The 14,712-nt window shown below is 40.0% G+C and overlaps 1 protein-coding gene across 1 annotated transcript in view; it reads right to left on the reverse strand.

The window, feature by feature from the left end:
* The window catches only part of HECW2 (HECT, C2 and WW domain containing E3 ubiquitin protein ligase 2), a 143,886-nt gene that overhangs the window by 102,688 nt on the left and 26,486 nt on the right, over positions 1 to 14,712 (reverse strand). Inside the window, exon 2 of the mRNA XM_030951967.1 lies at positions 5,059 to 5,399. Within this exon, the coding sequence (XP_030807827.1) occupies positions 5,059 to 5,350 (292 nt within the window). The 5' untranslated portion in view covers positions 5,351 to 5,399. The remainder of the gene's footprint in view (positions 1 to 5,058; positions 5,400 to 14,712) is intronic.

The raw sequence follows: 14,712 nt of genomic DNA on the forward strand, positions 1-14,712 counted from the left end.
AAAGGAGAGACTCCAAACTCCATTACCCTAGGAAGCTTAGTATAAACCCAGAGCCTATCTAAATTGCCCTATATAACTTCACATCGGCAGCGGGTTTGTTTCTTTTTATTTTTGTTTGGTTTTATAATTCTATTTTGGATCCATGATGTAGGTACAACAAAAGTCAGGCAGCTTCTGTAAGGCAGCTAATGGAAACAAATACAATGACCTTTGACAGCCAGCATTTTGAATGTGCTAAGGATCTCTAGAATGAGGGCATGCAGCTCATAAATAGGGCTCTGTAAATTAGGACAAAAATAGGCCAACCTCTGCAATTTGGCCATGGGAGATAATCTATTTTAACCAGAAATAGGATTTGCTTCTCTCTGCTGACTTTTTATTCCTTATTTTGTACTTCCTGTTTTCTTTAAATACAAGACTTCATGACAACTCGTAACACTTATCAAGATGCAACTTCCCTCAGCACTCCACGGGCAGTGCAGAGTCCACCTGCTCATCTCTTTGAGTAACCCTCACTTTCCAAGGAATTCCTGGAAGCCTGTTGCTGTAATAACACAGTAGCAAGAAAACTGGGATCTCAAAGTTCCTTCAAACTGAATATCCATTTATCTTCTTTGATTCTAACTGGTGCCAATATTGGGCAGAGCTTGACTCACCACAGGATTACAGAGCTTGACCACTCTTGTCATTGCAAGATACAGATTCCTCATAAATAGAGGAAATAAAAAACAACCTCCAACATATTAAATATTGCTTGTAACAACAATATTTTTAAAAAATTAAAGCAAAAGCTGGGTTGCTACTGAACAAGAAAACCTTATGGGTCTAAGAGGATGTGTGTTAAATTCTGTAGTCTTTTACAACTTCAAAAGATGGTGGTTTTCAGTCTAAATCCTAATTACAAATCAAGAAGTTTTGAGAAGAGGATTTCTTCCTCCCTTTTTAGGACAGAAAGACTGAAGATTTACCTCAGCTTCTCAAAGTAAGCACAGGCCCAGTATCTCTACTAAAAATCCCCCTCTTCAAATTTCATCATGCTCATCACTCTCAAGTGACAATCCTCACTACCAGTCCTGAAGAAAAAATGACAAGTTCATTCTAGGCAGAGCTGAAAGCTGAATCCAAAATGACAAACCTGCATTTCAGATGTGACAATTTCAGGTTTCACGCAGCACTGCCTGATTTACCCAAAGAAAGCAAACAGCATTTCTGCCTCACCCGCAGCCTCGGTGGGACCCTCTATGTTTTCACAGCTGTGCTAGCTGCCCTCCCACACAGCTCCTCTGCAGACAGAAAGCTGTTCAACAAAACTTGATGGACAAGACTGTTCCAGAAGTGCTACTGACACTTTTAAAAGTTCAGCCAGTACAAATCCAGAAATAGCCAGGAAAAAGGATGTTTGCCTTCACAGAATACACCATGTCCCTCACATACACTTTTCTTCTGGAAATCCTTAGGAATACATGGGGAAAGAAAAAGAACATGCATACAAAGAAAAAGAACATGCATACAAAGAAAAAGAACATGCATACAAAGCTGTTCCTCAGCAAGAAAACTAGCCATGTTTCCATATGCACATTGATGAAACTGAGGAAGATACAAGTATGGTACAAGTGAGCAAACTCACATATATATCTAACGACATTCTTTAAAATGTGAAATTCTAGAAAAACTGAGCATGAATTTAGCTATGAAGAATGTTTCAGTTAGATTCAATTCCTTGCATTTAAACATGAAACTTAATTTCTTGCATTAAACTGAAAGTTTCTGTACAGGAGTATCCTGTGAATTAATGTCTTATAAAATACAGTCTTTTCTACAAAGTATTTGTTCATTTATGACTTCCTTCCTTTTTTAAAAATAAAATAACCAGAAGTTCCCAAAAAAATATTCACATGCGTGTTAAAAAAAAAATCCTTCAGAATAAGATGATTCTGTGTTTTTCCCCTTGGGTTTTTCTCATTTTAAAAAGGTAACATTTATTTTCATAACTATTTAGCAGGCCAAACACTTCACTGAAAGTTGTACTGTACTGGGAAACGCTCCATCTACTATTCCCTAGTGAAAGCCAATCAATCACCTACAAAGCACTAACAGCAGAGGCAGTGACTGATTGCTGACAGTCTTGTTACCAACTGCACCAGTCCATCCTGGGTGAATATAGGCAGTGGGTTCTGCTCAGCCTCTTATAAAGAAACTTGTATTAAGAACTTTGGTGGGATTCCTCATGAGCCACTGCAGTTCTAACTGAGCAATAGAACCACACTCAGAAGCACAGAACTGCCTGCTCATTATAGAAAACTAATGAGAACATGCTAATAGAGAAAATTACTGAATGAGCAGGCAAGACAGCTTCCACTGTTCCATTTTCAATTCCTTTTATACTGGCTGTAACTCTGCAAAATTTAACTTGAGCTCAAAATGTACCTGGATTGCTTCAGACCTTTGCCAAACCTCTCTGTGCAAATGCCTGAGCTCAGAATGATGCCCATTTCAGAATCTTCACCTTCTCTTCACAGAATTAACAACCAATTTTTCCTCTCAAAACACTGATCCAGATTGCAAGACAGTTAATTGTACAAGCAATAGAAAAAATAATAAGCCATAAGACTGTGGTTTTGTGTTTTAAAATAAGAGCACAATATTTGCCTTTTTCTGTTCCTAGCTCCTTGAAAAATGGTGCTTTACATGGGGGAATACTGGAGGTACTGCAAGCTGGCAGAGCCCCAGTGCTGCCTGGTGTTAGTGCTACACACAATTCCCAGTGCCTTCAGGAGCCTGTGCCCAACGGGAGACTTAAATGAAATAATTTTCATTTTAAACAAAGACCAGGATGGAGAACCTCAAGCAACTACAATAAATTTTAATAAGATGTTTGAGAATAGAGCTTTTATTCTTAAAAATCTTCGCCAACTAGCATGCCTCTCCTGAGAAAATAAGAAGTGTCCCCAACTTACAAAGGACTAAGTGGAAAATGGAGGTGCTTCAGAGCTAATATCATAAAGGATGGAAAATCCTGGATTATACCTGTAAAATTTAACTTACCTTAACTGCAGCTATAAAAGTTATGCAAATTAAAAGGTTTTTTTAACACTTGAAAGAGTTGATAAAAAAATTTACATCAAAGATAGACAGGCATGCCTATCAGACTGAGTATGTCCTTACCTCTGTTGTTAAAAAATATGCACTTTCATCATTCACACCACCATTCACGGATTTCAACTGGCAACGGAGACAAAAGCTTCTGGACCGTCCACCATTTAACAAGGCAGCATTCACATACTCATGGTTGTATAATGGGGGGTTTAGGCCCAAGAAGGCATACATTTGGGTGCTCCTTATAGGTTTTTTTACCCTGTGCTAACTTAATAATTTTTTGTACTTTAGGGACTCAACAGATTGAATGTAGATATATTTTTAATCATGAAAATAAGATTAAAATCAATTTCAGCATAGAGTAAGAACCAATAAGAACTTTACAGAGATGCTGCATTTTAGCTTATTGAATATCAATCCTGAAGTGCTGTGAACCATAAAAAAACAACAAGAAAGATTGTTATACCTTTATGCAGATGAAGCTCTCGATGTATTTAAATTAGAATGTTTCAGGTCATTTAGCAGTCTGTGCATTTTACAGCACAGATCACACTTCAGCTGCTAATGCTGCTGGGAAGATCCACTCCTGTTTATTATGGAGACACTTTATTTAGATGACTTAAAAGTTAGTGCATATCCACAGTTTGTTCCAGGAGAGACTGCAACTTATGCAGCAACTCCAGTACAGCTCTTATATCCAGGTATGCACTGGAACAGCACCAGTTAATAATGCCCACTTTGTGGAACTACAATAATGTTGGGAAAAATATCAGACTAAAAAAAAAAAAATAGAAACAGCATCTACACAGAATGTAACATTACGTGATGCAGAGATGGAACATCTCGGGAAAAGGTGGCACAGCAAGTATTTCTCAAAAATCCTACTGAGGCCAGTTTCATTGCACTACACTTAGTCCCAGCCAGATATAACTTCAGTGGTCAGAACTGTCTCCATCAGTTTCTGCTATAGCTGCTTCTGGCAGTTTGAATTGGCTATTCTCTCTACATGAGTCATTAGGTCCAGAGAAGCAGCACAGTCTTAGAACAAATGAACCCGTCAGTCCCACTTAGTGAGCACTGGTTAAGGTCAGTGCATGTGAAGTGATTCCTGAGAAGTGATTCCATGCGCTGCTCCACGTATTGCCTGTGCTCCCTCCCTAGCAGGGACATAAAGGCTGTCCTTTGGCCAGTTCCAAACCACACACGCAGCAGGGACATTTGCATCCTTGATTAAACACAACACAGAGGAAAATCACAACCCAGATAGGTTACTGGTGCTCTCAGCACCAACTGACCTACTGATCCATCCCCTCTGGAGTCACATTATTTGCTAATGCACACACAACCCACAGGCTTTTGCATGGCAGCCTAGAGCTTGTTCCAGCTCCTCCCATGAAATAGCCTGAACAGCACAAAGAAACCCACACAGAATAATCTCTGGAGAGGATTTCCTTCTACAAGAATTCCTCGTAAACAGAAATGTTTGCTCCTTCAGAACTGATGCTATTTCAGTTCTACAAAATCAAAGACTTATACAAATGATAATGTTGCTTTTCACAAATGATGAAAGGTTACTTGTCCAAAATAGTGTATAAGCATTGGACTGTAAGCACATCAAGTTACATGAGGAGTATGGTACTTCAAATTTTCCAGTCTGTAAGCCAGCCACCAGCAAAGGAGGAAACAGAAAACTGTATGCGTAATTATTGTTTAGGAAAAACGCATTTCATCTTCTAGCAGGTCACTGTGGAACCAGATCTACATTACTTACAATCATGTTTTTACATAGCTCACTGCACGGAGAAAAGCAAAGAGGAACTCAAGGCAAGTCTCTGCAGTTTTACTTCAACTTTATCTGTAGATTAATTCCGTAGCATGCCAGAACACGTATCAGAAAAGAAAATATGAAGTGGCAAAATAGCAAGAAACACACAGAAATATTACAACACAATTCTGACTTACCTATGTGATATAGTCCTATCCAGTCAGTTGGATCTACTTCTTCCTTAATATCCCAGAAAATGATGAGGTTCTGAGACTGTCCCAAGGTGTATTCGTACATGCTGGCTGTCAAACTAGACCTGCTATCCGAGGTCACTAAATCAGTGTCACTGTTGGCCCGCTGCAAGTTCATGTTCTCAGGCATGGTGCCCTGAGAGGCCAAGCTCTGCAGGTTCTCAGGGCTCAGGGTGTAGCGGAGCTGCGGGTTGCGGCGGCGCACGAAGAGCAGGTGCTCTCGGGCTGAGCTGGCCATCTCCTCCCCACTTCTGTCAACTCACGTAAAAAAGTTGTTGTTCAGAGATCTATCACAACAAAGGAAAAAAGTTTTAGGTGAGACAGAAGGTGACTCAGTCAGTTATTAAATGGAGAAGTATTAGTACAAAAATGTTCCCACAGAAGCCTGAAACAGACAAAGTACAATCTTTTTCTTCATTGCTCTACCACTGAAAAGAACTTTGTTCTCCAAAGAACAGTACCTCTTTACCTGTATATTAAAAAACCCCCATGATAAACATACAGCAAAATTCAGAGTTAGCCATACAACATGAAATAACATTTATAAACCAGAAAACAGCAGCAAGCACATGGTCCAAGACAATCTATGAAGAACAGCCTCAGGAACAAAGCTAATGTAAGTGCAGACTTAAGAATGAAGTAGCCTTAAGAGCAAAGACATAATGAACTTGCCCTGTACCATAAAAATCCCAGCAGTACATGTTGTTTATGGTAGTTTCAACAACACTCTCTATGCACTGTGTGATCAGCATGAGTTAAGTGTCGAAGATTGGACATAAGGTTGGACATATTTCAGCAGAAATATCGTATCCCAGATTTATGCTACTATAAAATCATCTTGTAAGGATTTCATCTTATAAGGTACAAAGCATAGCTTCTGAAGTCCTCTATACCACACAAAAACATGCCAAACCATTTACTGAGGTACTTCAGACTATGAATATATATCCAATTAGCCCATTCATCTGTGCAGTCAAATTTTGTTGTTCTTCTCCATCCATTACAAAACAGAGGCCTTAGCATTTCAAGGCAATTTCTTCAGCAAAGGAACTGTCATTGACTGTTTCCCTCCAGCCCTGAGCAGACACCTCATTGAAGTGTCTTCCCTGAAAGGGCCATGCCAATATCACCACACAACACATTCAGAATCAGAACTTGTGTTTCATTATCCATTACTGTCTACATTACTACATCTAAATTACTGTCATTTGAAAAGAAGCCCTCACATTACTCACAACTTGTGATAAATCATAACTCATCTTCAATTTTCTTTTCAGTAATATTTTAGTGTATGAACTCTTCAAGCATACAAAAAATTTTCTGCTGTTTTTCAGCTTTTCTTAAATGGGAGATGTTTTGAAACACTAAGAACTAACAAAGGGGAAAAATAAAGTTCAACTTATATATGATATACTTATATATGAGATACTTATCAACTTACATATGATATACAACTTATCCAGTTGTGTGCAGTATATCATACACTGTATATGATTCAGCATCAAATAATGCAGAGAAGGAAGGAAACAAAAATTCAGTTCAATATGTCTACATACAGAGAAGTGACACAGAGACAACCATGTTTACTTCCCAAAGTACATGACACAGTCTTTCCTGACATGAGGAATATTTTGGCTGCATACACGTTTTATTTCTGGTGCTGGATGTCAACAGGGTTCACTACCTCCCCTCTGCCATGGTCCTGCACATTCTGCCCGACATAAGGGTCAGTGAGAAAAGGGAAACTTTGGTTAAAAGGGCCATTTTAAATGAGAATCAGGCAAGTTAGTATCTTGTTTCTCTATGCAAAGTTTTATTCACTAGATCTGAAAATCACAGAGTGCTTTGAGACCAGAAAGGTTGGTAAGAAACAGCCACCACCTTCCCTACAAGCCAGTGAAACACACAGGGATCAGCCCTGTGATGTGACAGCACACACTACATTGAAGGGTTAAATGTCCCACTGAGAGTTCTACCCCTGAGTCAGGAGGTCCCGATTTGCTCCTGAGGCTGCCCACCACAGCAAGCAGCTCATGCTCCTGCCTGGGAACCACGGCCCTCAGCACCAGGTCAGGCAGCAATAACTAACAGGCTGACAGAGAACCATTAACTTTGTCTTCTGTCCCACAGCCACAGATTTGATGCCTTTGTGAACTACTGTATGCAGTGGTTTTATGGCAGTAAAATCACTGCACAATAAATGTCGTGCAGGCAGACTACAGGTTAAAGACAAAGTTTTAATAGGAGGGACGAAGAAATTTCCTTCAGCTGCAGAGTCTTACACTGTACCTAGGGCAGAACTGGCATTTGTTGGAACATATTGAAAATTTATATGTGGCAGATGGACAAACTCATCTATGGTTAAGGACACATGAGAATTAACTTGTACTAGCCAGGACTATGCCACAGTTTGAGAGATGAAAATAGCCTGAGAAAAACATTAACTCCTTTGCAACAGTCCATTTTCCTAAGTCCCAATGGCTATCACTCTGGTGAAACACATTAGCTTCTGAAAGTAAAGGAAACCACAAATCTAAAAGCTGGGTAACTTTTTTGATCCCATTCATAATTCCAAGTGTGATCCAAACAAACCACATAAAGCCACTGAAATCAATTTGCAACCAACAAGTTAAACTCACATGCAAATGAGCTCCTATTGTGGGTAAAAAAAACCAAACCCTCCAACAATTCAGGACTCGTAAGTTTTTCCAGCATCTTCTAAATCATTAAAAGTGGTTGTAAAGGGGCCCTCAAAGGAGTCCTCATGCCTCATGTCAGATAATATTCCACTATATAGCATGTCACAGTGACATAAATTAAGAATCCTTTTAAAGAGAGAAATACAACACTCATATGTAAAAGGGGAAAGGATGATTGCCATAAAACCCAACCAATAAGAAGCAACAGAAAGGCAAAAAGAGCCACTATTTCAATTATTTCCAACAGAGAAAAGAGATGAAAACCTTACACAGTGCCTTGCTGCCTACAAAAGAAATTAGTTCATTGGGTTAACAATTCCTGATGTCTGTCACTAATAACTAACAGAACATTAACACATACATCCTACTGTAGACTGAAAATAAGAATTATCCTCCCACCTTCAGTTCCTGCTAAGCACCACAGACACAGCATTTGCACCCAGACTATGCTGTAAAGACAATGCCCAGGACTAGCTGTGAGCACCTGCCGTGCCACGAAGGCTCAGCTTATCAGGCTGAATACAATCAGAGCAGTGATGTCAGTGAGTATCACACCAAGCTGGCCAGGCATATTGTTTCATTAAGGCAAATTGCAATGTTCAACCTGAATTAAAAGCATAGGAAAATATAGGCATTCAGGAGATCAGCAGATACTAACTTTAGCAAACTATTTCAGTAGAAAAGTGAAACCTGTATCAAAGCTGCTTATCCGTATCATAGCATTTTCTTCAGTACTTGACACAAAGCTTACAGAGAACTAGAACTGATTTCCTCTTAATCTCTAAGTGGCCCAAGTTCAGGATTATTTCTATCTAAATATACTCCCCAATTACTAATCATAGAGAGACTTGAACTGGGAAATAGTTACACTTAATACACAACATACAGATAGGAAAAATCCTCTTGCCTGACCTTCTTCACTAAAGGAGATTGAAAAGAAATGTCAGCCCATTTCACACAGTCAAATACTCAACTGTTTAAAAAAATCCATGAATGGAAGTCCAAGAGTTCCAGCACAGGAATAACGACAACAACAAAAAAATCCTACCCCACCATGCAAAACAAACCTGAGTTCACACGCTGCCCTGTTTATCTTACTCCCAGCAGTGATTCATTTCTTGTTTATGCACGCTCTTTGATGTGGCTGACGGGTGCTGCTCCCAGCCTCTTCCCACAGCACTTAAGAGTAAAGCAGCTCCGCAGGGTCGGCCCCGAGCAGGGCTGGCCGGGTCCCGGCGGGCACGGCCCTTGCTCCGAGCGGGGGCTCCGGGCGCTGCCGGGGCCGCGCTCATTAACCCGCTGTGCCCTTGGGTCACCGCGCCGCTGCCGGCAGAGCCTCCCTGCCCTGGGCAGCGCCCCGCACACGGCGGCTCCGCTGCTGTGACACACGGGCAGCAGACATTGTCCTGCCCGATTGACACCCAAATGTCCCCCGCTCACGGGATCACTCAGTCACTTAGGCTGAAAAAGACCTTGACCAGCATCGAGCCCAACCATTAACCTAACACAGGTTCACCACTGTCAATGTATGACGGCTCCTTTGCTGAAGAAATTTTCCCTAATATTCAATGTAAACCTCCCCAGGGGCAGCTTAAGGCAGTTTCCTCTGGACCTTTTGCCTGTTACCTGGGAGAACAGACTGACACCCAACTGCCAAGAAGTTGTGGAGAGCCATAAGGTTCCCCCCGAGCCTCTTTTACTCCGGGCTAAACACCGCCAGCTCAGTCAGCCCATCCTCACAGGACCTTCACCCAGCTCCTTGCTCTCCTTTGGACACATTCAGTTCATGCTTGGTGTGTATCTCTCAAATGCCTCTCCCATGCTGAGATAAGCAATCCCCATAATCATACAAGCTGAAGAACACATTAAGAATACAAAGAACAGAAAACATGCTGGTTTTCCAATTACACACTGTGTGACACTGCTTTGTTCAGTACAAAGATTTATAAATGCTACAATATAGGGTTCAAACTGACCATCTGTCTGCACTAAAAGTGGCTGAGAAAATGCTTCTTGAATAAATTTAGAATTTGGAGATCATTCTCTGCACAGAACTCAAAAATAGCACATTTTCTGGGATAAGGTAGAACTCCAGTCCCTATAGTGGCTTCAAAGCTGCTAGAAACTCTGGCAAAAGCAGAATAGTCAGAATTCACTGTCGGCTGCAAAACCTGCCTGTGCAGCTGGGTGATGGTTACCCATGACTCACTCGTATGCTTCACCACTCTGCACTTAGCCTGCTTCAGCACTGAAGAGCTTCTCTCTCCTCTAGAGCTGCTGTGCACCTCTGCCAGCAGGACAGATGGGCCCTTCCCAGTAAAACTCACCAGCTACTTACTCAGCATGATCATCAGGAGCTGATTTGGCCTGAGATAAAGGGATTAACTGGATAGCTCTTTAACTCAATAGCTTCCTTTCAGGTCTGTATTCTACTATTTCAGATAGCAGATTTGGTCTATGAAAAATAAAAAATAAAATAAAATAAAAACACAACAAAATAATAAAATCAAATAAAACTGGCATGAGGCATCTTTTCTCTGCAGACAAAAATGAGAGAAAAACTTCATCCTTCTGCCCAGATGTCATTTTCTTGTTATTCCTGCTGGAATATTTCCAAGAATTTCTGCTCATCAAGTTTTCTGCGTTCCACATAATGGAATTTCTCTCAGAAGGTATTTCACTGGTTAGTAGGATTTTTCTCCATTAGCTAACATTCTGTCAGATCCAAGTTAAGCTAACACATTTGGATGCTTCCTATTCTATCACCAAGATAAAGATGAATATAAAAGCTGTCACAGTATTCAAGAGCCAAGAAAAATCAGTTCTTTAGGATCTCTATTTTTCTCCACTGATTAACAAAGAGAGGGTAATAAAGCCTTTTCACTTACATGACCATGACTATATCCTAAGTCTTTGAGATTATTTAGTTCATTAATTAATCAACTTGTATCATATAGTAGAAATTTAATTTTATTCCAGTAAATCATGAAATCCAGTATTTCAAAAATACAACTGCCATCGTATTACATAACTGCACAGTTCTGAGCATCAACAGCAGGCAGAAAGTAATGAGATCCTTCAGCTAAAATACAGTCCTAAGTGTTCAATATTGCTACCTAGAATGCCTGAGTGCTCATTAGATCTGCATGTTTTAAATAATTATTTATGCAGGTAGATGATAGAAACAAGCCCAGGGCAAGAAGTGATCATTGAAAACCTAGAGAGTTTGTGATCTGATAAAAATCAAAAGAGATGTCATCAACTGGAAAAATCAAATCATTACACTTCTGATACCATTTTTCTTTTTAATTACAAGGAGACTCAGGATATATCAGAAATATTAAAAGGGAAAGAAGATATCTCTCTTTTTTCACTCTATTTCTTCTATTTTACACATTTGACAGTAAATTTGTATTCACTGTTTTTCCCTGAACAGCCACTTATGGATATTACTTTTATGTGGGGAGCTCTTGAAAGATATTAAAAATTATTGAAAGCTACCATGAGAGCTGACACAGGACTTAGATACAGCTGAAATACTTATATGTTCTTTAATGTCTCTCTTTTTCAATGGAATAAAATTAAAAGTTGCTTTAATTCAGCTTTAAATTAATTAGATAGTAACTGTCTTGAAATATAAATTGTTCTTTCCAGAAGCACAGAGACAAGTTAAATTCAGAAAAATTATTTTTCTGCTGATCTGCTTACTTCCTCCTTCAACAAAGCCCCCCAGACTTTCATCATAGGACAATTACTGGATACTCTTAGAAGCAGCTTAGCCTGAATCAATGATGATGAAAGAACTTAATAAATTTCCCAGTTCCAGAAACAAACCTATGTGTTCATGATCTTTCAACCAGATTTCCTTTTTAAGCAAGAAAATTGCCAAGAAGGTCAACTTAAGCATCTTGAAAGACACAGCATTTTGTAGATCTTCTCCCAAGAGAGATGTTTTGACTTTTCCATTCAAAGGATCCCCACAGGAGTGCCAGACTGAATGACGTGCCTGACACTCTGCTGGCTGTGCCAGGGAGTTGGCCTCCTTAGGGGAAGAGGCAGAGCTCCTCCAAAAAATCGTTCAGAGGACCAAAACCACTCTCCCTTGATCTGTGGAAACTGCAGTTACTCCAGACTGAGCAAAAGAGGACAGAAATGGCTGCTCTGAGCCATGAGGGGACTAAACTGTGCTGAGAAAACTCTGCCTTCAGTCTGCTAACTCATCCTCTGAACTCACTGCTGGGAAATCACAACTAGAAACTTCTGGAAACTGGACTCGTGTCTTAAAGTAAAGCTAAAAATTACTGCACTGTAATTTGACAAGGATGTTGCTGTTCAGGAGAGGGAGGAAAAAAGGAAAGAACGTGTGCATGCATCTCCAGTCTGCTTTGGACTCAAACCTGGTGACTCAGCTCAGATGTTAAACATCAGCTCAGATTACAAAACCACCATATAATTTAGACTGGCTGAAAATCTCCCCTAAGGGAAAAAAACATATAGTTCAGCAGAAACATACACTTTAAGAAAACAGTCCATTCATTACTTGGCCAGAGAATGGCTCAATTCATTCAGTATGTAAGAGAGTATCTATTTTAGTAGATTTCTGTACAGTTCATTTGTAAAGTGAGTCCTACCTGGAAACAAATGTCACTCTCATATGACCTTAGCTGCTTGAGTAGGGCTTCCATCTTCTAGCCAGCAATGGCAACTTCCTTACAGCAGGGAGAAGTTCCTGCTCAAGCCTGATACCATGGCCACAAGTCTGAAGAGCTGTGCATATTTCTGACAGGTCCACACACCCTGCGCAAGCCCACCAGGGCTGTCAGTATAACTTACTGCATTTATTACCAGGCAAAAGCTTCAGCATGGAGCAAGCTGGTGTACAGCACACTGGTGTACAGCACACTGGTGTACAGCACACTGGCCACTGGTCAAGAGTGAAAGTCATAAAAATACCTGCCCAGATCCAGACACATCTGCATAGCCCAGCACCCTACAGTTATCCCAGTTTTGGAGGGTACTTACTGATGTACTTTTTTGTCAAGGAAGACAAATGTCCCATGTCCCCAGGTGGAGTAAGAAGCCCTAAAACATTTCAAAGTAACTCAGCCACATGAACTGTGGAGTTGAACACTGAGAGCCTGGATAATCTGTCTGGAATTGTAAGGAAGGGGTTACAAAGGGTTCATCTAATCCCTTCTGCTGCAGCTGCCAGGCTGTGAGATCCATCTGGCCTGCAGATGTATCTTAGCATTGCTCTGCAGACATACAGGAGGATGTCAATTGCCTAAAATTCATTCCTGTCTTTCACTGAAGTAGCAATAAAAGAACTGCACATAAATTTAAATTAAAAATACCAGATAGGCTCCTATCCTCCAGACTACTCCCATAAGAAACAAAATTTGACCGGAGATTGCAGGGCAATTTCATAGCCAACAGGCCACGTTCCATGTGTATTACATGCCCTCCTTAACCTCCTATGGTGTGGCAACTACTGTAACCAAGTTTGTTTATTTCAGTAATCTTTTCTGCAGTACCTACTCCTCAGAGTGGAGCTCACAGCTGAGGCAGAGACTTGAGGTACAGCCATGTAGCCATTAAACCCTGGATATTGTGAACTGTGGCCTTGGATAATTCACAACACAATGGTACTCTACAGAAACCTTAAAACCTGAATCCCCACTGCCAGGCTTTGATCTTGAGTGTCCATGACACAGCTATATCTGCTGCTAGTTGCTGTTGATTGGTTGTTTTCAAGAATTTCCCTTCAAGTACTGATGCAGCTGCTCTCAGTTTAGACTTCTGATGCCAGGTCACACAATCTATCTAAAATACAGCCCCCTTCAAATGTCTATACTAGAAAGACAAATTTTATTCTCTATGAGAAGCTATTTTGTCACAGGATGGGAAAATTAGAATTCAATTATTCTGTGACTAAACTATAATATATGCTCATACTTACGTATGTGAAAGCCTGCAGAACCTATAAATGATTAAAAAAAAAAGGGTAACCCATTCAACTCTCTTGAAATCCCTCCTGTCCTTAGGAGTTCCAGAACATCAGCAACAACAGCCCACAGTTATCCAATTAAAAGTTTTCTCCCAAGGCTTTTTCACAAGAGACAGTAAAGACCAAAATATAGAACTTTTGCAGAAAACAAAAACTTAGCATTTGCCTGTTCAGGAAAGGAAATAAACACAGAACCAGAAGAAAGAGTACAATGCCAAAAAGCTTGAAAGAAAAGATGTATTCCTTTGAAAAAAGAAAGGAAATCTGCCAGGCCAAAAAAGCCACAATTCAAAAAGCCATTTATAAAATAATGCACTTAACAGAAGAAGTAGTACAATTATTTACTGCTTACTATGAGAGTAGTTCTGCAGTTTCATTCCAAATCTCTGCAACCAGTACCCAAGCAGAAACTACTCAATGAGTGTCACATCCCTGAATGACAGTATTTTAGTGATACTTAACAGAGCCTGATTTATTTGGCAGTTATTAAAACCTGGTGTATTTATATTTAGATATGCAACAAGCATTTTGATACATTCATTTTAATTCAATTTTTAACTGGAAATCCATTCTATGCTGATGGAAGTACTTGGAACATACAATGAATGTGAATGAACATGCATTGTTCCACCCATGCAAGCCCAAATTCAATACAGTCAGTCCCATTTTCAAGCCTGTTTGAGCTCAATTTTCTACCACATAAAATTGATTTCAGCCACTGAAATGGTAACAAACCACCACGGAGCAGGTACATCTCTCACAGAGGGGTTCTCACGTTTCCAGGGAACACAGGAATGCTGTTTCTCTCAAAGCAGCACATGCTTCAATTCATGATGTTATTTATTCAGTTTTGTCACAAAGGGGTATTATCAGCTTGAAAAAAGGCATTTCTTT

This window comes from Camarhynchus parvulus, chromosome 7 (genome assembly GCF_901933205.1).
Source record: "Camarhynchus parvulus chromosome 7, STF_HiC, whole genome shotgun sequence".
NCBI classification, from domain to species: domain Eukaryota; kingdom Metazoa; phylum Chordata; class Aves; order Passeriformes; family Thraupidae; genus Camarhynchus; species Camarhynchus parvulus.